This window comes from Octodon degus, unplaced genomic scaffold, assembly GCF_000260255.1.
Source record: "Octodon degus isolate 3935 unplaced genomic scaffold, OctDeg1.0 scaffold00255, whole genome shotgun sequence".
NCBI classification, from domain to species: Eukaryota; Metazoa; Chordata; class Mammalia; order Rodentia; family Octodontidae; genus Octodon; species Octodon degus.
The window spans coordinates 2,448,040-2,473,560 of record NW_004524831.1 but is presented as its reverse complement, the minus strand read 5'-3'; the positions used below and the strand labels follow the sequence as shown (position 1 = coordinate 2,473,560).

Below are 25,521 nucleotides of genomic sequence, written 5' to 3'. Positions count from 1 at the left end.
TCTTGCTTCCATAGCTCATTAGGGCCTCAGCAGCCAGAATGGTGCAGCAGATTGTTAGCAAAGAGGCTTTTGGGCAAGTCATGGGAGATAAACTTGTGGTAGTTGATTTCTCAGCCACGTGAGTAGGGTCTTGCAAAGTGATCAAGCCTTTCTTTCATTCCTTGTCTGAAAAACATTCCAAAGTTGTTGTTCCTTGAAATACACATGGATTACTGGAGGTCACTGCAGACTGATATGTAATGCATGGCCAACCTTCTAGTCTTTTTTAAAAGGGTAAAAGGGTGAGTCAGTGATCTGGTACTATTAAGGAAAAGCATGAAGCTACTGTTAATGAGTTAGTCTAATTGTGTTTTCTAAAAAACATAACCAGCTGTCAGCCGTTGAAAACTTCTAATTTTGTATTTACAAAAAATATGAAATCAGGATACTACCTAGCTGCCGTCTGATTATAAATGACATTTAAAAAAAAATGTATTTAGTACAGGGTCTACAGGGTTTCACTATACAGATTGGACTTCTAGTGATTCTTCTGTTTGCAACCTCCCAAGTGCTGAGATTACAGGCATGCGCTACCATGCCCAGTCTCAATGGCCCTCTCATTATGCCCCACGGGCGGGGCCAGCACAATAGGCCCTGAATCGAACCCATGGCCCCTGGGGCTGCTTCAGCAGACACTTTATTATGCTGAACTATCTGGCCTACCCATAAAAGACAATATAATATTAATTGTAAATAGAATTGTATTTTCTGTGAAAATAGAATTGATGGCATGTTAGGGAGGTTGAGTTAAATCTTTTGTCATTTTGTTAATATGCCCATTTTGGTGATGTTATCTCTATTTTGAAGGACATTTCCAATTTCTAATATCTTTGATCTTTTTCTGAGGAAGTATATTTTTCACTAAGCAGGTCTTTCACTTCATTGGTTAGGTTACTTGAGGTATTTAATGTTTTAGGGTTTTTTTTTCCTATTTTGAATACAGTTTTTCACATTTCTTAGTGAGTTCATTCTCTGTATGAATCCTATTTATTTTAGGTTATTTAGTTTGAGTCCTTTCACTTTACTGAGTTTGTTTGTTATTTGTAAATACCATCTAATGGGATTTTTGGCTCCTCTATGTAAACTATCAAGGCATATTCAAATCAGCTTATTTTGAATTCTTCCTTGTTTAAAATGCTTTTACTGTGGACCTTCAAGTTACTACCAGCCTAACATATGAACAACTTGAAATCACATATCTAAGTATTAGAAGAGACACTCGTAATCTGCTGGAAGACAAAGCATATAGAACTCTTGAAGTCATAAGTATAACCCATTTGTAAAGCTTAGTGTTTCTCTGTGGATGTCTGCCTTATAGGACATTAACCCAGAATAGATGACCCACCCTGTATGTCATTGACAGCAAACAAGAATCTTGCACGCTAAATTGAATAAAGAGGGAAAAGTAAATTTCCCTAGTTTTCTGTGGATGAGCTGTGTTGTGTGCCTTTGCATTTGAATTTAGTCTCAACATAATTCAGGCTTCCAGCATCAACTCTTTCCATCCAGTGGAGATCCTTTAGTAAAGACGGCCTGGAAGGACTATGCCATGCAACAGATGTAATTTTTTTTGTTAAATTATGTTTTATTATTTCATCTTGAAAAGTAAAAGACAAAAGCAAGAACAAAAATCAGGTGCAATGACAGAAATAATACAACAATACAGATTTGCAGAACAAGAATAGCTGATTAACAATGGTTGATACATTATTTTTATCATCAAATCTGTTGCTCAGATCAACAGATATAGTTATGTAACATTGGACATATGATTGCATATTACTGCTTGTTTTCCAAAAACCTTAAATTTTTGTTCTTGTTCCTCTTGTTTTTCTTTTTGTCTTTTTAAAAAAAATATTTTGAAGAGTATAATGATAATTGATATGACAGTAGAAATGGTACAACACATTTAAAAGACCAAGATGGCAAGTATTCAAGCATGATTTTTGTATTACACATTGTTGTCCTTGATGTAGTTGCTTAATTCACAAATATCAGCATACAGTCAAGGTGAAAATGCTACATACTAACTATTTTCAGAAACCCGATAGAAAAGTTTAGTACAATCATGTCAGCCATCTTGTATATGTATTTGCATGTTTTTCCCCGTGCCTTTTTACCTATTTTCTCCTTTCTCTCATCTTCATTGTTTGATCCATAAGTTTTACTGTATCTGTTATAACTTTCAGGCGTTATTTCTTCTTTGGGTTCTTACGCTAGGGAGACTACATGATATTTACACATGTGGATCTGATTTATTTAACTAATGAGGATAGCTTCTAGTTGCATCCATTTACCTATGAAGGCTTTGAGTTTGTCTTTCTTGATAGCTGGGTAATACTCAATTGTATAAAAATATCTCTTTTTCATTTATTTCTCAGGTGACAGACATTGACTTGTTTCCAAGATTTGGCTGTGACAAATTGTGCTGCCATAAACATGGGTGCACATAAATCATTCTGATACCATGTTTTCAGTTCTTTTGGGAAAATACCCAGAAAGGGAATAGCTAGATTGAATGAAACTTCCAGCCCTAGTTTTTTTGAGGAGTCTCCACACTTATTTCCATAGTGGTTGTATGAGTCTACATTCCCACCAACATTAGAGAAGTGTGACTTTTTTCCCCTGCAGCTTCTCCAGCATTTGTTATTAGTTGATTTATTTATAATAGCCATTCTTTCTGGGGAGAGATGGTATTACGATGTTCTTTTAATTTGCATTTCTCGAATGGCCAGTGATATGGAGCATTTTTTCATGTATTTATTTGCCTCTTGTATTTCTTCCTCTGAGAAATGTGTACTCATCTCAGATGCCCATTTTTGGACTGGGTCTTTAAATTTTGGAGCCCTAATATTTTTAGTTCTTTATATACTCTAAACAGAAGACCTTTGTGTGATTATTGGTTAAGATTTTTTCCAGTTTTATGGGTTGTCTTTTCACTTGTTGGTGACTTTCTTTGATGTGCAAAAACTTCTCAATAAGAAGAGGTTCCAGTTGTTGATTCTTTCAAGTATTTCCTGGGTAATTTGATTTTTGTTCATGAACTGTCTATCATTCCCTGTGTCTTCAAGATTTCTACCTACTTTCTCTTCCAGGATAGTTGGTGTTTCCATTTTAATGTTTAGGTCTTTACTCCATTTTGACATTAGTTTCGTTCATGGTGATAGACCCAGGTCTAGTTTTAGTTTTTGGCATGTGGTGAGCAGTTTTTTCAGCACCATTTGTTAAAGAGGCTATCTTTCTTCCAGTGAATGTTTGGCCCCTTTGTGAAAGTTAAAATGACTGAGTGTGTTTAAAGTTAGTTATATCTGCATTTTCTAATCTATTCTATTGATCTTCAGGTATGAGGGTTTTTTTTTGTTTTGTTTTTTTTTGTTTTTGTTTTTGTTTTTTCCGGTACCATGCTGATTTTCTCAAGTAGCTTTGTAGTATAATTTCAAATCTGGGATTGTAATGCCTCCTGCCTTGCCTTTGTTACCCAGCATTGCCTTTCCTATTCTAGGTCTTCTTCGAAATAAGTTTCTCTCTAGATCTGTGAGGTGTGTTAGTGCAATTTTAATAGATACTACATTAAATCTGTATAATAATTTTGGAACTATAGCCATTTTCACAGTGTTGGTTCTTATCCAGGATCAAGGAATATCTTTCCATTTTCCAATATCCTTTTTTTAATTCTCTTTTTTAAAGTAATTTTTATCACATAGATCTTTTACTTAGATTAATTCCTAAGTATTTAATTTATTTGAATGCTACTGTGAAGGCTATTGTTTCTCTAATTTTTCTCTCATTGTGTTTATTATCTGTGTGGTCGAATGCTATAGACTTTTGGTTATTGACTTTGTAACCTGCTATTCTACTGAATTTGTTTATTAATTCTCAGGGCTTGTTGGTGGAGTTTTATGGGTCTTCCAACTAGACTGTTATGTCATCTACAAATAATGAGATGGCTCAGTGGAATAAGTGCTTCCCTGGCAAGCACAAGGGCCTGAGTTTAATCCCTGGTTCCACAAAAATAAATAAATAAATAAATAAATAAATAAATAAATAAATAAATTCTTTACATATTCTTATTCCTTTTATTTCTCTCTCTTGTCTGATGGCTCTAGCTAATGGTTCCAGAATTATATTGAATAGGAGTGGTGATAGAGGACATCCTTGTCTTGTACCTGATCTGAGGGTAAAAGAGTTCAGTTTTTCCCCATTTAGAATTGTGTTAGCAGTTGGATTATCATGAATGGCTTTTATCAGATTGAGGTGGAGGCCATTTATTCCAATTTTTCTGTAGGGCTTTGATCATGAATTAGTGTTGGACTTTGTCAAAAATCTTTTCTTCATCTTCTGATATTATCATGTGGATTTTGGTTTTGGCTCTATTAATGTAGTGTAATATGTTTAAAGATTTGCATATGTTGAACTATCCTTGCATCTCAGGGATGAATCCCAGAAATTATTTTGGGCATATTGTTTCCTTTTAAATTTCATTGAAGTGTCTGAGGTGTATTGGGATTAAATCTTGTGTAAATTTCTTCTAGAATTGAGCTGAGGATCCATCATGACCTGGGCCTTTCTTTGTTGGTAATTTATTACATTTTGAATCTCATTGGCTGTTATTGGGTTATTGAAAGTTCTTATATCTTCTTGATTAAATTTTGGTAATTTGTACTGTCTAGGAAGTTGTCCATTTTTTCTGTCTTTGATTCTGTGAGAGTAAAGATTTTCAAAGTAGCTATTGATGGCCTTCTGAATTTCCACAAGATCTGTGGTACTTTTGCCCGTTTTATTCCTTATTGCTTGAATCTGAGTTTCTCTTTCCTTCTTTTCATGAGGTTAGCTAGGAGTCTGTCAATTTTATTTAATCTTTCAAGTAACCAATTTTTTGTTTCATTAATTCTTTGTATTATTTTCTTTGTCTCAGTTGTATTAATTTCTGCTGTAATCTTTAAGATTTCCTCCCATATTGAGCTTTGGGCTTGGTTTGCTCTTCTTTTTCTAGAAGCTTGAGTTGTAGCATTAGGGTATTTATTTGTTCTTGTTCTGTTCCATAATTTCTGAATTTACCACTATAAATTTCCCTGTAAGAACTGCTTTCATAGCATCCCACAAATTCTAGTATGTTGTAGTTCAGTTTTTGGTGGATTGTGTTGGGAAAAGTTTTCAACTAACAGTAATTGTGCCTTGGCTAAACCTCATTGGCTACAATACTGCCTCTGCACAAAGTTTATTGGGTTGTAGATATTGTTTAATTTGTTCTTTAATTTGATCTGTAACTCATTGGTTGATGAGGATGTTGTTTAATTTCCATGTACTTATGGGATTTTTGTGGTTTCTTTTCTCATTAATTTATAGTTTTATTGCACTCGTTAGATAATGTGCATTGGATAATTTGTTTTCTTGCATATATTTAAGCATGACCTATGGACATGGTGTATTTTAGAAAACATTCTGTGTGCAGCTGAAAAGAATGTATATTCAGTTGTGCTTGGGTGGAACACTTTATGTGTCCACTGAATCCATTTATTCAAAAGTCTGGTTCAAAGGCTGGCCAAATAGCTCAGTGGATTAATGTGTCTGCTTAGACCAAGGGGCTGGGAGTTCGATCCCTTTGTCTGCTGTGCCAGCCCCACCCCTGTGGTACACTGAGACAGCAGTTGAGACTGGGCATAGTGGCACGCACCTGTAAACCCAGCACTTGGGAGGCTGTAAACAGGAGGATCACTAGGAGTCCGATCTATGCACCTGTACACCCTGTCCTAAAATACAAAAAAAAAAAAAAGTCTGATTCCATTCTGCTACCTCTTTGGTAATTTTTTGTTGTTTGACCTATCTTTTTGACATAAAGGGGTGTTAAGGAGGCCAGTTAGGATTGTGTTATTGGATATTAGAATTTTCATGTCCATTAAAATTTGTCTTATATAATTTGGTGCTCCTAAATTTTGTGCATATATGCTTATGACTGTTACCTCTTCCTTTTGTATTTTTCCTCTAATCATTATGTAATGGCTTTCTTTATTTCATTTGATCATTCTTGGTTTGAATTTGAGATTATCTACAAACAAGATTGTTACCCCTGCCTTTTTTTTTTTTTGTCCTTAAGGTCCTGGGGCATATAGTAGTGTTTTCACTGTTTGACTTTTAGCCTATGAATTTCTTTATGAGTTAAATGTGTTTCATGTATATAGCATATTGTTGGATTTTGTTTCTTAATCCACTGTGCCAATCTATTTCTTTTAATGGGTGAATTGAGTTCATTTACATGAATGGTTAAAATTGATATGTATTATGTTTGTCATGTTATTTTTTCTGCTGTCGATTACTTTTCTGCTGTGCTTACTTTTTTGCCCTATTTGGTAGGTTCTTTCTATTCTCATTCTTAGAGTTGTGGTCATTTTGATCTTTGTCTAGAATACTTTTTAGTATTCTATGTAGGGTTGGTTTGGTCACCATGAAATTCTTTAGTTGTTCTTTGTTGTGAAAGTATTTCGCTTCATTAAAGCTGAAAGAGTTTTGCAGGGTAAATCATTCTGGGTTGGAATTTGTTTTCTTGTAGGACTTGAAGTATTTCACCCCATGCTCTTCTTGACTTGATGGTTTGTGAGGATTAATCTGTCATCATTCTGATGGATTTTCCTTTAAATGTGATCTGCTTTTTTTTTTTTTTTTCTCCTGGAGCTTTTAGTATGCTGTGCTTGTGCTGGATCTCTGGGATCTTGATTATTATATGTCCGGGTATGGTTTTAATTGGGTTGGTATTATTTGGAGTTGTATATGCCTCAGTTACCTGGACGTCAGATTGTTTCCTTATATTTGGGAAGTTTTCTGCTATTCTTTGATTATTTTTTTAAATATATTTAGTACAAGGTCTATAAGGTCTCACCACACAGATCAGACTTATAGTGATCCTTCCTGTTTTTCAGCCTCCCAAGTGCTGGGATTACAGGTGTGCACCACTATGCCCAGTTTCAATTGCCATTGCAGCATGTCCCAGAGGCGGGTCTGGCATAGCAAGTCAGCGATCGAATCCCCAGCCCCTGAGACTGCAGGCACTTTAGTCTGTTGCGCTATCTAGCCGATCCTTTCTTCAATTACTTCTGTCCATATTACTTTCATATTATTTGTTTTGACTCCTTCTTTCTCATTGATGCCTATTAGTCTTATGATGTTCATCTTTGCATTGTTTTACAGCTGTTGAATTATTGTTTCCTGGATCCTAGTTGTTTTTAAGAGATCTTTCCTTACCTTTTACTAGCTGCTGAAGTGTCATCAAGATCTAAAACTACCTTCATTTTCCTTCAGACAGTTTTGCTAACTTTTGAGTGTTTAATCTCCTGAATATCTCTTTTAATCTGTTTTATGCATTCTACTTCTTTGCTGCATTGCTCATTTAAGGTTTCTGTCATTTTTCTATTCTCTATTTTTTATCCGTATCTTCTTTAGAAACACTTAGTCATTCTTTCATTATAGTTATCATTTCTTGTTTTACTTAGGCGATTATTTCTGATCAATTTCCTCTAAAGCCTTCAGCAGTTGTTTCTTTGAGACGCTATTATTTCAGAGATTTTAGGTGTGTGACTTCGAATTTCTTCTATGCTAGTGTCTCTTGCATTTCTTCTGGGTGGGCTCAGGGCCTGAGAATACATTTTGCTCCTTCTTTTTGTCATTTTATTTTTCAGAGAGGACTCTTTATTTTTATTTCTGTGATATTGTTTTGTGAGGGTGTTAGTCGTTAACTGTATCACTGTGTTCAGAGCTTCTCTGTAACGAGTCTGGTCCTTAGGTGTCTCTTCTGTGTCAGGGATTCTTGTTTTGTGTGTGTCCCAGGATTTTGCCCTCTCTATTGATTGAGAGTGAGATCCTGGTTTCTGTTTGGCACTGTCCTCTTTCCTTCGGTGTAGGGCTTTGGTGAGACCATTACCCAAGTGCCTCCCGAAATTATTACCCAAGAGAGAACATGTGGTTAAGGCAGATAAGGTTTTCTGTTTACAGTAATACAATTAGAAACACTAATACTGGGTGAGGTTTAGCAATTGCCAAACTTTTGTTAGCTATTGGGTTTGTATTTTAGTCCATGAGAGCAAACATTATGGCTGTATAGCTAAGCACATATTAAATTGGCAATTTGTATTTAAATCTGTTCCCCTAAGTTCTCTCTGGTTACTTCCCCTTCATGTACCTGGAGACATTGAGGCAGACTAGTTCACTTCAGTCACCTGTTGCCAACTCTGTCTGGAGCAGATGCTTCTGTAGGTCTGGGTCTCATTCTTGCCCCAGTGGGCCTAGCAGTATGTCTCAGCTCATTGGGTCAGGATCTACCAAACTGGAACTTGACAAGCGGGACCTGATTGGTGTCTGGCTGCTGTGCTTGGCTTCTTCCTTCCGTAGCCCATGGAAGTGAACGCACTGTGCCCTGTTGGCTAGATGTTTTGCTCCTGGTTGAGTTCACTGGGTCTCCCACCTAGCTGATCTGCAGGGAATTCAGCTGCAGGATCCCAAACAAAGCCTCTCTGCTGGAGTTCTTCTCTGGCCCTTCCCAAACCAACAGAGCAGCTCTGCTGTGGCATTCTGCTCTGGCCAATCCCGAAATGACCGGACCACTCTGCTGTGGAGTTCCTCTCTGGCCACTAGATGTGATTTCTTTTGTCGGGTGTTTTAGCCTCACTCAGACATAGTAAGACAACGGGTTTATTAATGTCTTGGGCATCTCAAACCAACAAATATGACAACAGAAATCTAAATTTCACATGGCCCAATGTGAGAACATTACTTTGGTGAAATTATTATGCCAAAGGGGAGAAACTTTCAGCCTGTGAGGAGAAAAAGGATATTTTGGAAAATTCACTGTGTTAAGTTTATTCTGGCCTTCCTGTTATGATTAGTTGTGAGAACTCTGCATTTCCTTGTAACTTGGTTGAAGTAAATGGTGTGAGAGATTCCCAAACTGGCTCAGCCTGACTTTCGTGGTGGCGTCAGCTGACTGATAACATGAGCAGGACCTGGGAGACTTCAGTGCCCGAGAAGGTGATTTTGCAGCACCAAATGAGCAAAGACAAGAATATGTTTGATTTTTTTTTTCTTTTTAAAGAGGAAAACAATAAAACTGATGCAGTTTCAAAACAAGATGATAGGAAAGTAGCAGTGGTTATTGTATTGCATATTGTTATCTTCAGAGTAGTTGATCCCCTTACCAGATATAAGCAAGCGAAATTGATCGTGGAATATAGGCACTATTCCTTTCAATTAATTAAAAGAAATTAGTAATATAATTATCTTTTTGTTGTGTGTATGTGTATATTTTCCCTTTCTTTTCATTCCCCTTTGGTAGCAGAAGTTCTTACTGGAAGTGAACAGAACCAGCTTTGGCTAGATTTGAGCCTCTCAGAATCAGTTGAACAATTTTGTTCATCTACATGCAGTGTCACTGATACACATTCATCTTTACTGGCCCTTAATGAGCAGTGCTTCTGCCAAGAACTAAGCATCCTGCCCTAGACAAGGGAGGTGATTCCGCTGTGGCAAGAGCCCTGCCTCTCCCAGCTCAGTGCCTACGGCCTTTCTGTGCAGTGAGACTGCGGACTTAATGAAGATTCTGTGTGGGTGAGACTGAGCTGTGCTTTGTACTTTTTTCTCCTGTCAACACACCAAATATTACAGTTTATGTCTGCAATGTCCACTAAATGTCTCGTAAGTGTGAAAGTTGAGTGGTTTCTGTGGGCCCTGTCCTTCAGTGGATTCCTTCACCAGTGAGTTCAATATCTTAATGTGCAATTAGAAGATGTTTTGTTTGTTTGTTTGTTTGTTTTTTGGGTTTTTTTGGTGAATTATTAAGGTCTTGGCCTGGAAAGGAGCATTCTTGTCTGTCTTAGTCCTACCTTTCCCTTCTTCCTGGCTGTCCTTGTTTAAGTTCCTTTTCGTCCACTGTGACTTTACCATCCAGTTTCAGCCACTGGAACCAGGAGAACCTGAATTGAAACAGTGACTCGGCGTAAATGTTAATGCTTTAAGTTGAAGTTATGGGCTATTTTTGTCCTACTGACAGCAGAGACATCTAATTGTACTAAATTTTTTAAAAGTTTAAATATGAGATCTCAAGTACAAGTTGTATTTTCTGCTGTGGGCTTTATTACCGTGGGTCAAATTCCATTATTACCAAACATTTCTGCACAATTTGAAAATCACAGAATTTTTACAAATCATATGAACTATCAGGGAAAAAAGTTGAATGTTGCTTATAATGAAAATCAGTGTTTTGACACATGCCAACCACAATTAAACTCCTTTCTTATATTTAGAGTATTATAATCAATAAATAAGGTTTTCTGTTTTACATAATGCCACAAATTAGAGGGTATGCCACTACTTTAAGAAAGGATAAAATTAAATGCTGTAAAGAACTACTTGCAAGACTGGGCATGGTAGCACATGCATGTAACCCTAGTCCTTGGGAGGCTGTAAACAAGCAGATCACTACAAATCCAATCTAGTAGTGAGTCCCTGAACACCCTGTAGATTCTTCCCTAAAATGCAACAAAACAAAACAAACTACTTGCAGAAGGGGTTGCCCATTAAACACACATTTTTATACTCCTTAATATAGGGCATTCACATGTAGATGCAGTTCTTGGATAAATGGGAGAGAAAAGCACCATTGCTCACATAATTGTTTTAGTTCTTCATAATTTTTAGACAACGCTTAAAAAGGGGGACATACTAAATGAGGTAGGATTTTGATGAAAACCAGTATTGCATGGGGGGAAATCACCAAGTGTAGGTCTGCATGTATGTCAATAGAAATTATAAGGGCCAGCAAGATAACTCAGCAAACTAAGCTCCTGCTTAGGCAAGCTCAAGGACCAAGGTTTGATCCCTGGTCCCACATGCCACACTGGCCCACACTCCAGGTGCACTGAGCCAGCAACTGTGTCTGGACTTGGTGGCGCACACCTGTAATCCCAGCACTGGAGAGGCTGAAAACAGGAGGATCCCTATGAGTCCAAGCTACAAATAGATGCTGTACCAAATACATAAATTTAAAAAAAAAGAAAAAAAAATAGAAAGCACAAAAGGGATTTCTGTGAAGAAGAAGTAAGAAGGAATAGATACTATGTGTAAAAGGAGAGGATAAAGAAAGGTAAAAAATCAGCTCACTGAGAGTGCTCTTAGTGTTATTAGATAAGTTGTTATGCACTGGCTCAATTTGTATGTGCATCAAGGTTATGGAATTCAAAGACAGAAATTTAGGAAATATATGTATCTGTTACTCCTAAGCTCACATAATCATTTTTTGAGGCAAAATTAGAAATTTTACCTCTGTTTCATATTTAGAAGTTGGGTGAAAAACAGAATGTATGTGTACTGGGAAGGGTATACTGAAGGGTTGAAATGATTTCAAACTACTTTGTGTTACTTGAGATTAAACCTGGAACCTTCTCTCTGAGTGACATCCAGCCTTTTACATGTTTGGTTTTATAATTTTGAATTTTCTCACTGCTTTGCTGTGGCACTCAGGTTGAGATCAGTGCTGTTATCCTCTAGCTTGAGCCTCCCCGAGTGACAGGATCACATGTGTGGATCACCAGGCAGAACCTCTATACCAGGATCACAGTTCTTGGTTAAAGTAAACATCATCAGTTATTCATTTTAATGTCAAGAATGCTGAAAATGTTTTTCATTGAGAGTGTGTGTGGGTCATTTTGAAAGACTTCCTTAGAAACTTCTTACTCTAGTAAGTATCAATGTGAGATTAGTTGTCTGTGTACTATAATTCTTAGATGATATTTTTTCCAGGTTATTAGAGAGCAACTAAGACTACCATAGTTAACTGGACAATAAGAATGCCCTTTATTTTTTAAATCAAAAACCACTTTGAGAAAATATGCTCATTTCTATTAATGTGTAACTCAGTGTGTCACAGCTTTAGAGCTTCAGGATGATGACTTCTCGTGAAAAATAACATCATATGCCTTGGACAGCAGTCTTCATTTTGTAAAGGAAATTTTTAAAAACTTATGTTTCTAATACTATATTCAAGGATGGGACAATCTCAGCCTGTTCTCATAATTAGAGGATAACAAAACTCAACTCTCCGTGGCATTCCAGCATCACCTGCAACTTGTAAGATGAGTGCCAAACAGTCCCTCTCATTGTGTTAGCTTCTTTCAAGGATTTATCACCTAGAGATGGAACGGGCTCAGTCTAAGACAAGATTGGTTCTTTCTGCTCACCCCAGCCCCTGACTTTGCTGCTGTATGATAAGAGACTCCCATTTGACTTGCTTGAAGTAAAACTGTCTGACCACATATGATTAAATGTATGTAAACAATTATAGAATATCTTGTTATCTTCCTTTTGTACTTCCTTCTGAAAACCTTTATAAGTGACTGTAAAACCCCAAGATGAGACTGGTGATTGGGACCTTAGTGTCCCTCAGTCTGCTAGCATAATAAAGTTAGCCTTCCAAGTGCTTCTGGTGCTGTGTGTTCCATCTGGTCTGTTCCTGCATTCCATAACAATTTGAAGCAGTATAGGAGGACTGTGTTCTGAATTTGTCAACATTATGGACTTTTGGGGTGGTGTATTGATTTTAGGCAGAGGTTTTCTTCTTGTAAAATTGTTTGTCCTCAGCACATAATACACTTTTGAGCATAAAAGAAAAATTGGGAAAGGTCATAGGTCAAACTTGAACTGATTGTGCTCAGTGTTGACACTGTAGATAAGAGCAATTTCAGACTGTCATGATGGGTATGATGTAAATTTCCTGACTTCTCATATTTCTCTGTCTCACCACTTGTCATTGAGCTACCCTGTGCTGCATTTGCACTGGGAATTTTATATAACCTTAAGAATTTAACCTTTTGAGTGCCAGGTTATCCCCTATTTCATTGTCACTAGACTTGTGCCAGTAATTCTGGCTTTCCATTTTAATCATTATTCATAAACCTTATTATTTTATGTTTTGTATTAGTACATAATAGATTTACATAGTAGATGTGCATAGCATTCATCATAGGAATTTTTTTTTTTTTTTTTTCGGTACAAGGGATTGAACTCAGGACCCTGCGCTTGCCAGGCAAGTGCTTATTCTACTGAGATATTTCCCTGGCCCATCACAGGAAATTTGTACTTGCATATTGAATATCTTTTCCTTTTCCCATTGTCCTGTAAACCCTTCAATTCCTCTTCCCACTTTATTTGCAAACTGTTTCCCTTTTCTCTTCTATTTTTTTGGTCATTTCTTTCCTCCCCTACACCCTTCCATTATTCCCCTACTCATGTGAACATCTCAGATTCCTCGAAAAACTAAACCTATGGGTTCCATTTGACCCAGCTATTCCCATTCTTGGTATTTTCTTGAAAGAATTAAAAGCGTCATGCCTCTGCAGTATATGCATACCATATGATAGCAGTACAATTTGTAATAGCTAAATCTTGGGAAAAGCCCAAATACCAATCAGCTGATGAATGGATAAAGAAGATCTAAGAATTTTTGCTGTTGTTTATGATGCTATACTACTCTGCTGTAAAGAAGGATATAAGCTCAAGACATTTCTAACTAAATGGCTATACCTTGAGACTTTTATAATCTATCAGAACCATCTATTGGGTATTTATCTGAGCTTGTGTTTTGTGGATGGTGATTTGCAGATCACTATCTCTATGGATTTTGCTTTAGAAACAGTAGATAAGTACAGTTTCTATAATTCTGCCTGGCAACCAAGTGCTACTAGGGTTCTTCTGCTTTTGCTGCAGTGTTAAGTTGCACTCTAGCATCAGAATTGCTGTGGGAAGATATATGCATTAACATGGGCTTAGTGCCTAAGACATGGAGTTAATATATGAAGAGATCAACTTCAGGTCAGCTTTTGCAAGAGAAATTCAGATAACTCACAGTGTGAGTTTCAACCTTCTTTCAGGAAATATATATGTGATTATTTAGGAGACACTGACCTTTGAGGATATAGCTGTGAACTTCACCACAGAGGAGTGGGCTTTGCTGAATCCATCCCAAAAGAAGCTCTACAGAGATGTGATGTGGGAAACATTTATGAATATAACAACTGTAGGTAAGGATGATATCATGTTGTTGTTTATACAGTGAGACAGCATTGGTTCTTTGTTGCTCATTGATAGTGATTCATTAAAAAGAATGTGAAAACATTTTGAAGAATATATCAGGTCTATTTACATTATCACATATCTAAGTGTTATCTACTAACTTATATAATGATACAGTGACTATTTGTGTTTCTATGCTACAATTCAGGAAGGACCTGTGACAACCAGCAAGTTGAAGAAAAATACAAAAATTGCTCAGGAAAACTGAGGTAATTTGCTTTTATAAGTGAGAGGAATATTCCCTAAGAGTTGGTATCAGATACTTTCTCAGGTTGCCAGTTATTAGACTCTTAAAGTGGCTTTCAGTTTCCTGCCTGAATTACAACATACTGCAGGAAAGGACAGCAGCAGCAAGAGAGAAAGTGGAGGGGCGCATAGTAGGGATTCTGGGACAACCAGTTATTCTCTAGGAATAAAAATCCCCTAATCCCCAAGTAGCTAACATTTTTTAGCCAGGGTAGGGGAAAGAATAGGATACTTTTCCTGGAACAGCTTAGAGGCAGTAGTACAATGGGAAAGTTTAATATCTTAAAGGGAACAAATCAAGATGTGAGAAGAAATATTACAACCAAAGAAACACAATATATGAGACCATGTTGAAATTTATTTAGTCTCATAAAAATTCTCCAGATATGCATACAAATTGATTTTGTATAATCTCACAATTGAATGCAGAAATATTCCAATATAGGAAACTAGCTGTGTCATACCAGTATGCAACAAGAGACACTATCTTACACACTCGTATAAAATACTTTTTTCGTGATGAACATCATGGAAGCGTCTGATTTGCTTTTTTTTTTTTTTTTTTTTTTTTTTTTTTTTTTTTTTTTTTTTTACTAAGTATAGGCTTATATAAAAATACATTTGAACTGTGACAGGAAGTCATATTTAAGTTATCTATGTGAAACTGTCTCATTGCTATTTGTTTCTCAATAAAATTAATTTTAAAAAAGTTTTTAAAAATTATACATATATGAATAAGACATTGCTAACCTGGAACAGTATTCAGAATGCAATTAATGATAGTGCAGTAATAGAGGTTTTGAAAATATCCTCCAGAAAATAGGATATAATCATTTTTTAAAATTCTTATGTGTCACCCTAATACATTGTTGGTAGGAATATCAAATGGAACCATTTTGACAATCAAATACAAATGGCTCAAAAAGTAAAAATAACAGTTTGCATTTGATTTAGGAAAACCTTCCTATGTATATTCTGAAACGAATTAAAATTATATTTTACTTATAAATGCATACTCATATTCAAAGCAGATTATGTATGGTTTTTCACAATAGCTAAATTCTGCAAATAATTCATAATACCTAAGCTCTTTTAGTAGCCTAATGTCCATTATTGTATGCAAGGATAAAGAGAATATGGGATAGGCTCAATATCATGGTGCCTTCTTATAATCTCAGAACTCTAGTAAGGTGAACAAGTGGAATGACAACATGAAGTTTGTTCTGAGCATATTCATGGTCAATGAGAACTCACTCAAAATAAGAAATATAAAAAATTAGAAATGGAATTTAGTGCTAAGACTGTGGTCAAGAAAGAAAGTGAGAGAGAGAGAGACAAAGAAACAGAGAGATAGAGAGACAGAGAAAATCTGACCTAAGACTGATTTAATTCTCAGCACTGAAAAAAAATTGTTATATATCTTCAGCCATGAAAAATAATACATTTTATGTCAAAAAAAAAAAAGGTTTGACTCCATCTCATAATGTTAAATAAGTCAGATGCCGAAAGTAAATTATCAACTGTTTTCTTTTATATTAGATACCAACATATAAATTAGGGAATTAAATTGAGAAGAAGTAATAAAGAATAGAAATAGATAATCCAATATGATATACATATGTATCAATGACCTAAAGGAAACTAGACATTGTATATTGCAAATATATATCAATTTGAAATTCTCAAATGAATGCCATCCTTTAGGGAATGGGTCTTTTTGAGGTATCCTCTAGGGCATTCAGCATATTTATTCTCAAAATGTTGTACAGGCGTCAAGCCAGAACTTATCCTCGTAAATTATTTATGTGGAGACATTTTTTATTATGATTAGTAATTTTGTTCTCTCTTTTTTTTTTTTCTTCTTTACAGCAATAAAGAGGTACCAATATGGTATCAATACAAAACTTGGACTAAACATGAAAAAATATTCCTTTGGACCCTAGATGCTAGTGTGGACATGCAGCAAGCTTATTTAAAGCCTGCCGAAAGTCTTGCTTGTACAAAGCCCCTGATTGGGCATTTGTCACTAAATGTGCCCATTTTACCTCACACTGGACTAAAATCACATGAGTGTTTGGGATTTGATGACAAGCCAAGTAAATGTAATGATCATGGAAAAACCTGCAGTGATCCCAAGTCCTTTCAGAGGCATGCAAGGACAAATACTGGAGAAAAACCTTATCAATATGAGCAATGTGGGAAAGCCTACTCTGAAAATAGTAAAAGAACTCACCCTACAGGGAAGACCATTGTAGGTAAGAAATGTATGAAAGCCTCCAGGACTACCAGTGGTGTTCAGATACATGAAAGAATTTACACTGGAAAGAAGCCATATTTATGCAAGAGATGTGGGAAAGCCTTCAATACTCAAAGTTGTTGTAAAATTCATGAAAGATTTCACATGGAGCCTAAACCTTATGTATGTAAGCAATGTGGAAAAGGATTTCTTGATAAGTCTGCATTTTGTAGACATAGAAGAACCCACACTGGTGAGAAACCATATGTATGTAAGCAATGTGGGAAGGCATTTAGCAGATACAGTTATTGTAAAATACATGAAAAAAGTCACACTGGAGAGAAACCATATATATGTAAGCAATGTGGAAAAGCATTCACTACACAAATGTGTTATAAAATACATGAACGATATCACACTGGGGAGAAACCTTATGCATGTAAGCAGTGTGGAAAAGCATTCACTATACAGAGTAGCTGTAAAGTACATGAAAGAATTCACACTGGTGAGAAACCCTATGCATGTAAGCAATGTGGGAAAGCATTCAGCAGGCACAGTAATTGTAAAATACATGAAAGAATTCACACTGGGGAGAAGCCCTATGTATGTAAACAGTGTGGAAAAGCATTCAGTGTACATAGTACCTGTCAACGCCATGAAAGAATTCACACTGGAGAGAAACCATATATATGTAAGCAATGTGGAAAAGCATTCAGTGTACACAGTTACTGCCAAAGACATGAGAGAACTCACACTGGGGAGAAACCTTATGTCTGTAACCAATGTGGAAAAGCATTCACTACACACCGTTATTGTCAAATACATGAAAGAAATCATACTGGAGAGAAACCGTATGTGTGCAAGCAATGTGGAAAAGCATTCACTACAAAAAGTTATTATAAAATACATGAAAAAAATCACACAGGGGAAAAACCTTATGTATGCAAGCAATGTGGGAAGGCATTTCCTACACACCAGTATTGTCAAATACATGAAAAAATTCACACTGGGGAGAAACCTTTTGTGTGCAAGGAATGTGGAAAGGCATTCACTACACACAAATACTGTCAGATACATGAAAGAACTCACACTGGAGAGAAACCTTATGTGTGCAAGGAATGTGGAAAAGCATTCACTACAAAGAGTTCTTATAATGCACATGAAAAAAATCACACAGGGGAAAAACCTTATGTGTGCAAGCAATGTGGTAAATCATTCACTACACAAAAATATTGTCAAAGACATGAAAGGACTCACACAGGTGAGAAACTCTATGCATGTAAGCCATGTGGAAAAAGATTTGCTAGTAAGTCCTCATATTATATACATAGATCTCACACTGTGGAGGAACCTTATGTATACAAGCAATATGGGGAAAACATTCCATGAACAGTTTTTTTTCTTCTATTCCCCTGTCTTCCTTCAGTTCCTCCCCATTTACAGAAGCTTTGTTTCCATTTTTTCCTTCATATTTTTCTCTTAGCTTCTTTTCCCTCTTCTGCCCCCCTTGTTGAGACCTGAATAAACTAAATGAAATTTTGATGTCAGTATTTCTTTATAAATTTTTCAGAAAACACACTCCCAGCTGGAGTTATCCTAGAAAGTTTTCCTTCTGTGTTTTTCAGTGGATCACTTATAAATACTGAATTATATGTCTGTAGTCTTTGCTATAATGAAATTAGCATTTTTGTGTAAAACGTCTTTTATTTTATATATAGTGTCTAATTAAACAAGGTAAGCTAAAATGTATTTTTTACTTCCAATTAGGGTTAATACTTACATATTTTTATTTTGTTTCATTTTTATTGTTGAGTGGTCTTGGCCACTAAAAAATAGGTTTTATTGTTTTTAATTCATGGGATTTCCAACCACCTTCTATTTTATTTTATTGTTATATGTTCTTCATATTCTGTATGAAAAATAATTTTAAATTTGATGTTATAATGTATATGTAGATTTTTTTATATTTGGAGTGGCAAAGGTATTTTTTGACTTTAGTTGTTATCACACAACTTGGAAATTAGATGTATATTTTTCATATCCTAACAAATTACCTGCATATACTGACCGTATTTCTATTGTATGAAGTACATATATTTCCCAATATTGTTTTCATGTTGGTGTAAATATAGTTTACATAAAATTTTGTTTTCTTACTATTTTGTTATGACTTCTAATTTTGTGTTAATTTTACTGTCACTTATATCAACAAATGGACTATACTCCGGTGAGATTCTGATTGTGATAGTTCAGATAGCATGTCTGATAAATGATATCATAATTTGTAATAATGAATTAGTGCTTACTAGAGAAACAGATTTAAGGAAATACATACAAATAGAATTTACAGCACTGGTTTATAATGGATGCCCACACAAACATACAAGAATGTAGAAGATCTTGGTATCCAGAAAATCCAGCTCCAGGCTTGAGCTCATTGTAACACTCCCATGCAATTCTGTGTCAGGAGATCAAAGGGTGTGTTCCAGAAAACAATAATATGAATAGTCTGAGCCTTAATAGTCTGCATTGAAAGTCTGAAGAGTGTGACAAAAGACAAGAGGTGACTTCCAAGTTGATGGTGAATACTAGAGCTCTTCCACAGAAACAAAAGCAAACTTTGTTTTTTATTTTGACATTCTGGCAACCATCTTCCCTAGGTTGGGTATTCCAAACCCATAAATTCTCTGGGCAAAAGTATTCAAGTTGTCTCAGTCTGTTAACTATCACAGTCTACCCTGATAACAGCACAAGAAGACATGTTTCTCAGACCATGATCTCCAGATACAAGAGCAAGTTCATAAATATACTTAACATGATATAAATATCCTGCATACAAATGGAAATACATGAATTCCTTTCCTAAAATAGAAGGGAAGTTTTCTTTGGGGGATGCTGCTAACATTTCATGACTTGAACATTATAACATAAGTTTAACAAGACTTAAACAATATTAAATCTATCAACATTACAAAAACAAGATTAAATCTATCAACATTATATTACAAGCTTAATAAAAAATCGATTACTGTTTATGTCTGTAACTGATCTCAGAGTTGTTGTTATTTAGAACTGCCTTACATTAACCATTCTGTATTTCCTTGGCCTTCAGAAAGCACCTCTGAAGCTCTTGGTTCTTTTCATGGTGTGGTGACCCATATCTTCATTCCTGATGGTCCTGGGCCATTTGATATTTTACCTGAATTGGATTCTTTTATTTTTACATTAACTGTAATAACAGGACATAGTTATAGTAGGAGGTGCCCTAAGGTATCTCCTGCATAGTTTTTCTTTATTCCACTGTGGAGTAATATTCTATCCCTTGACCATCTGGGTCAGTTACCACTCTCTGCACTGTAACTCCTTGTTCAGAGTCCTAAGGAGATCAAAATAGGAGAAAGTCTTTGCTTCCAGCTCAGTGGTATCACTTTTTTGCCTCCCAGTGCAACTTCTTTCCCTCTGGAACTAAGATTTCTTTCTAAGCCAGGATTAGGTTCATATTATTCTCTAGTTATTGCAGACCGATCGGACCCACAATCCCCAAAACAAGTGCATGATGAAAGCTTAAATAAAAGAGAAAATCAGTATGAATTCAGGGCTCCAGGAGATTTGAAAGCTTCTTACAGAATTTGAGATTCTCTTGTAGCTAAGACAAAGGAACTTTTCTGGGCATCCCTTATTTAGTTAGCAGAACAAGGAGAGGATATACTGAAGAAAGGTGGAAATCTGTTTTGAATATCAGGTCCTTGGGATTCCCAACAAGAACCAATTTTTAGAGAAATTAGTATTACTGTGACATTGTTTTATACATTTTGTGACAACATTTTATTCCCTTTTTTTTGGCTGGGGGAGGGCGATACCGGGGATCAAAGTCAGGACGTTGTACTTGCCAGGCAGGCCCTTATGCCACTCAGCTATGTCCCTGGCCTTGTGGTTACATTTTTTTGCCGGATGTTTCCAAGCAAGTCACATTGAAATATATATTACTTAAAAGTAACTTCTTGCTATCAGAATCAGTTAAATCTAACCTGTATTTGTATTGGAACCATGTACAGTGCCTCTCAGTACTTCCATCAGTGTCTGTCATCTGGATGCACTACGATTGTTATTTGAATAAGTTTTTTTTTTTTTTTTTTTTTTGTGAAAGCTTGAGAGGTTTTATTTTGTTTGTTTTTAATCTGGTGACTCTTCTTACGCAAATTATACACTGTAGAATCACTTCTGTGGCTACACAAATCTTATTCAGAATGTCAGAGACTCATTTGCTTTATAGGATGTTGCAGCAAGATTCTCTTATATCCTGGGTCCTCCTTGACCTTGGAGGGCTAAGGTCAAAATACTAGGTGTCTTCTTAGCCCATCTATCTTCCTAATTTTTGCTCTTCAGATCTAAGTTGTTGAGCAACCAGAAGAGAAGATTACTGACATATTGTATTGGTAGAAGTGAAATTTTTTAATTAAAATTTCATGTGAGTGTTAAGCACCTTGAAATATAAAGTATAACCAGAGAACTTTTCTTAGCAATCATGGATTCTTTGTAATTAAATCCACATTGAATGCTAAAGAAAAGTTACATAGTTTTACAGAGAAAATTTTAAGTCCTACATAGCCATACATGCCATAGCAATCATGGCAACATTTTTTGTAGCACAGTTACATCTTTATTTTGGAGTAAAATAGCTCTGAGTCAATCATCCCTACCTAACACATAAGTCATTATCTAATTTATTGACCTTCAGTAGGGAGAAGTTTGTAACTTGTGTTGAAGAAGTTTGTAACATCTGGGCTGTTTAATATCTAACCTTTTTAAAATGTATACAAATATATCAAGTTTTTTTAAAGAGAATAAAACAACACATTAGAATAACACAGAATTTTAAAAAGATGAATTCAATAAGGCTTCTTATGTTCCACATTTGTTGTCTTCAAAGTAGTTGCTCAGATTACCAGATATAAGCATGTAAAAATGGTCAAAATAAAAATTTTAGACATTAACTCCTTTCTAAAAATATATATATATAAATAAATTAGTAGTACAAACATCCTAGCTATCCTTTGTATATGCATGCATATTTTCCCCTTCTTTTCTCCTTTTCCTCATCCCAGTTATTTTTACCTTTCAAGCAGTTTCTTTTCTCTATAGTGTATTTTATCTTTCAGGCTTTATTTACACTTTCAGGTTCTTACACTAGGGAGTTAATACAATGTTTATACTTGAGAGTCTGATTTATTTCACTTACGAGTAAAGTGTCTAGTTGCACTATTTATTTGGATTTATGTTTTTGATAGCTGAATAATACTCCATTGTGTAAAAATACCACATCTTTTTTGTCCCTTGCTCAGGTGATGGGCATTGGAGTTCATTCCAATAGATATCTCTAACAAGTTGTGCTGCTATAAACATGGGTGCACATTTATCACTGTGGTATGATATTTTCAGTTCTTCTGGAAAAATAACCAGAAGTGGGGAATATCCGGGTCAAATGGGGCTTCTACTGCTAGTTTTTTCAGGAGTGTCAGCAGTGTTCCACATTGATTGTACCAGTCTACACTCCCACTAATAATGGAGAAGGGTTGTTTTTTCCCCACAGCTCATTAAGCATTTGTTATTGGTTGACTTCTTGATTATAGTCATTCTTTCTAGGGAAAGATGAAATCTGTGTTGTTTTAATTTGAATTTGTCCAATGGCCAGTGATGTTGAAACTTTTTTATATATTTATTTGCCATTCATATTTCTTCATCTGAGAAGTGTGCATTCATATATGATGCTCATTTTGGACTGGATAGTTCTCTGAATTCTGTCTTTATATACTAACTAGGTAGAAGTCCTTTGTCTGAGAGACTGTTTAAGATTTTTCCTAGATTATGGGCTTTCTTTTCACTGTTGGTGATTTCTTTTGATGTGCAAAAACTTTTCAATATGCTGAGATCCCAGCTGTTGATTCTTTGAAGTATTTCCCATGTACTTTTTTTGTTTTCATGAACTCTGTATGTCTTCAAAAAGTCATAGAACCTGAGTGCTTTATCTAGCCAGAACTTAGGGTAAAGCAAGTGTTTCTACAAAACTGCTATTGTTTCTCGGTTTTTTTTTTGTTTTTTTTTTTTTTTTTTTTTTTGGAATAGAATATTGTCCACAAATTTCTATACTAGATGTTAAGAAAAGCAAGCAGGCACCTCTGTAATTGTGAGATCGCTGAGGCAGCATTTGGGCTTTTCCTTGTGAGCCGATGAATGTCAGATGTGAATATACTATCAGTGTTGTCAACAGGAGCTCAGCAAGGCCTGGAGCCTGAGTCTGGTATCACGTCACAGATAAATGAGCATTGAAATGTCAACCAAAGAACCACAGTATATTCTACTTTTAACTTTTTGTAAACTGTGCTGGATGGATAACTTCAGTTCTACCACAAGGCTGATATATTTCAATGTTAAAAACATCAGTACTAATTTTGAGTTGACAGAGGTAACCTAACTAACTACCATTATGTTTGGTACTAAGAGATATACTTTTCAATAAAATTATTGAAATGCAAAAAAAAAAAAAAGTCTACCTACTTTCTCTTCCAGTAGATTTAGTGTTTCTTTTTTAATATTTGTATCTTTAACTTTGGTGCATGGTGATAGACCTGGATTTAATTTTAGTTTTCAGCATGAGGAAAGCCAGTTTTTCAAATACCGTCTGTTAAAGAGGCTATCTTTTTTCTACTGAACGTGTTCGGAAACTTTTTCAAAGATAAAGTTGCTGAGTATGTTTGTAGTTTTGTCTCTATCTTCTAATCTGTTCCAGTGATCCTAGATACTTTTTTTTCTGTCAGTACCATGCTGATTTTATCATAGTTGCTTTGCAGTATAATTTGAAGTCAGGGATTTTATTGTTTCTAGCCTTGCCGTTGCTGGCTAGTTTTATCTTTGCTATGCTAGGTCTTTTTGGGTTCCAAATGAATTTTTAAAAAGTGTTCTCTTCATCTGTGAGGAATGCTCTTGATATATTTATTGGAAATGCATTAAATCTATATAATAGTTTTGAGAGTACACACACTTTCATAACGTTAGTTCTTATACATGAGCAAGGGATATCCATTTGCGAAATCCTGTAGGATCTCTTCTCTCGGAACGTTGTAATTTTAAGTATATAACTCTTTTAACCTTCTTTGTTAAATTGATCCCTAAGTACTTCATTTTTTGGATGCTCTTGTGAAGGGTATGGAGTCTCTAATTTCTTTGTCAATGAGTTTGTTGTTTGTGTATAGGAATGCCACTCATTGGGGCATCTAGCTATGCTACTGAATTTTTAAATTCTAGGAATCTTTTGGTGAAGTTTTTTAGGTCTTCAATATAGGGTATCAAGTCATCTGTGAACAATGATAATTTCAATTCTTCCAGTTCTTATACCATTTATGTGTCTCTCGTTTCCTTCAATTCTTATACCATTTATGTGTCTCTCTTTTCTGATTACTCTGGCAAGTGTATCCAGAATTAAACAGGGGTGGGTTTATAGTGGACATCCTTGTCTTGTACCTGATTTTAGAGTGAAAGATTTCAGCTTTTGCCCATTTAGTATGATGTTAATTATATGTTTGTCATCAGTGGCTTTCATCAGGTTGAGGTAAAGACAATGTATTCCTATTTTCTGGTTTGTTTGTTTGTTTGTTTTAATCATGAATGAGTGATGAACTTGTCAAAAGCTGTTTTCTGCATCTAATGAGATGACCATGTGATTTTTTTCCTTTGGCTCTCTTGATATGGCGAGTTATTTTTATAGATTTGCAAATGCTGAACCATTACTGTGTCCTTGGGCAGAATCCCAACTGGTCATGGTGTCTGATCTTCTGAATTTGTGTTTTCTCTTTACTAGTATTGTATTGAGTATTTTTGCATCTATGTTGTTTAGGCAATTGGCCTGTAGTTATGTTTTTGGTTGGATCTTTCTCTTACTTTGGTATCAGTGTAATACTTCCTCAAAAAATAAACATTAATTCTTGTGTTGTTTTCTTTGTCTGCATTATATTACCTTGTGCTCTTATCTTTACAATTTCATCGCTTTGGACTTTGAGCTTGACTTGCTCTTCTTTTTCTAGAATCTTGAGGTGCAGCATTAGGTTGTTTATTTGTTTTTGTTCTATTTTGCTAATGAAGATTTCAGCACTATATGTTTCTCTCTGAGGACTGCTTTCACTGCATGCCGTGAATTTTGGTAAGCTGTGCTTGAATTTTCACTTGATTGCATATATTGTTTAATTTCTTTGATTTCATTGATGACCCATTGATTGTTCACTGTAATCAGATAGTATTCATGGAATAATTTCAATTCCCTTGTATTTACTTAAGCATATTAGATGGACAAGTATTTAGTTTATGTGAGAACATAGTATGTATGGCTGAAAAGAATGTGTATTCAGATGTTGTGTGGAACACTCAGTAAATGTCTAGTAAGTCCATTTGTTCACCAGTTTAGTTCAGTTCTGCTACCTTGTTGCATATTTTTTATCTAGTTTATCTATTTGTGACAATGATGTGTTAATGTCCCCTGTTAAAATATTGTTATTAGTTATTTGATTTTTCATGCTCATGAAAATTTATCTTATATAGTTTGGTGCTCCCATATTTGGTGCACTTTTATGATTCTTATCTTTTTCTCTTAAAATTTTTCCTTAACAAGTATGTAATGACCTTGTTTATCTCATTTGGTCATTCTTGGTTTGAAGTTCACATTGTGTGCAAGCAGAATAGCTACCCTGCTTTTTTTCTGGGTTGCTGGCCCATAGAGTATTGTCTTGTATTCTTTGATTTTCATTCTATACATTTCTTTTAGGCTTATGTGTTTCTTGTATACAGCATATTGTTGGACTTTAGTTTTTTTTTTTTTTTTTTTTTTTTTTTTTTTTTTTTTT

At 35.3% G+C, this 25,521-nt stretch overlaps 1 protein-coding gene and 1 non-coding gene across 2 annotated transcripts in view; one reads left to right on the top strand and one right to left on the bottom strand.

Annotated features, from left to right (window-relative positions):
• The window catches only part of LOC101588341 (zinc finger protein 431-like), a 32,887-nt gene extending 14,403 nt beyond the window's left edge, over positions 1–18,484 (top strand). Inside the window, exons 2-4 of the mRNA XM_023706423.1 lie at positions 13,970–14,096; positions 14,297–14,357; positions 16,264–18,484. Of these exons, the coding sequence (XP_023562191.1) occupies positions 13,970–14,096; positions 14,297–14,357; positions 16,264–18,019 (1,944 nt within the window). The 3' untranslated portion in view covers positions 18,020–18,484. The remainder of the gene's footprint in view (positions 1–13,969; positions 14,097–14,296; positions 14,358–16,263) is intronic.
• Positions 5,112–5,258, bottom strand: LOC111814021. The gene has a single exon (XR_002819103.1). It is a non-coding gene; the product is annotated as a U4 spliceosomal RNA (small nuclear RNA).
• Positions 18,485–25,521: the final 7,037 nt, after the last annotated feature.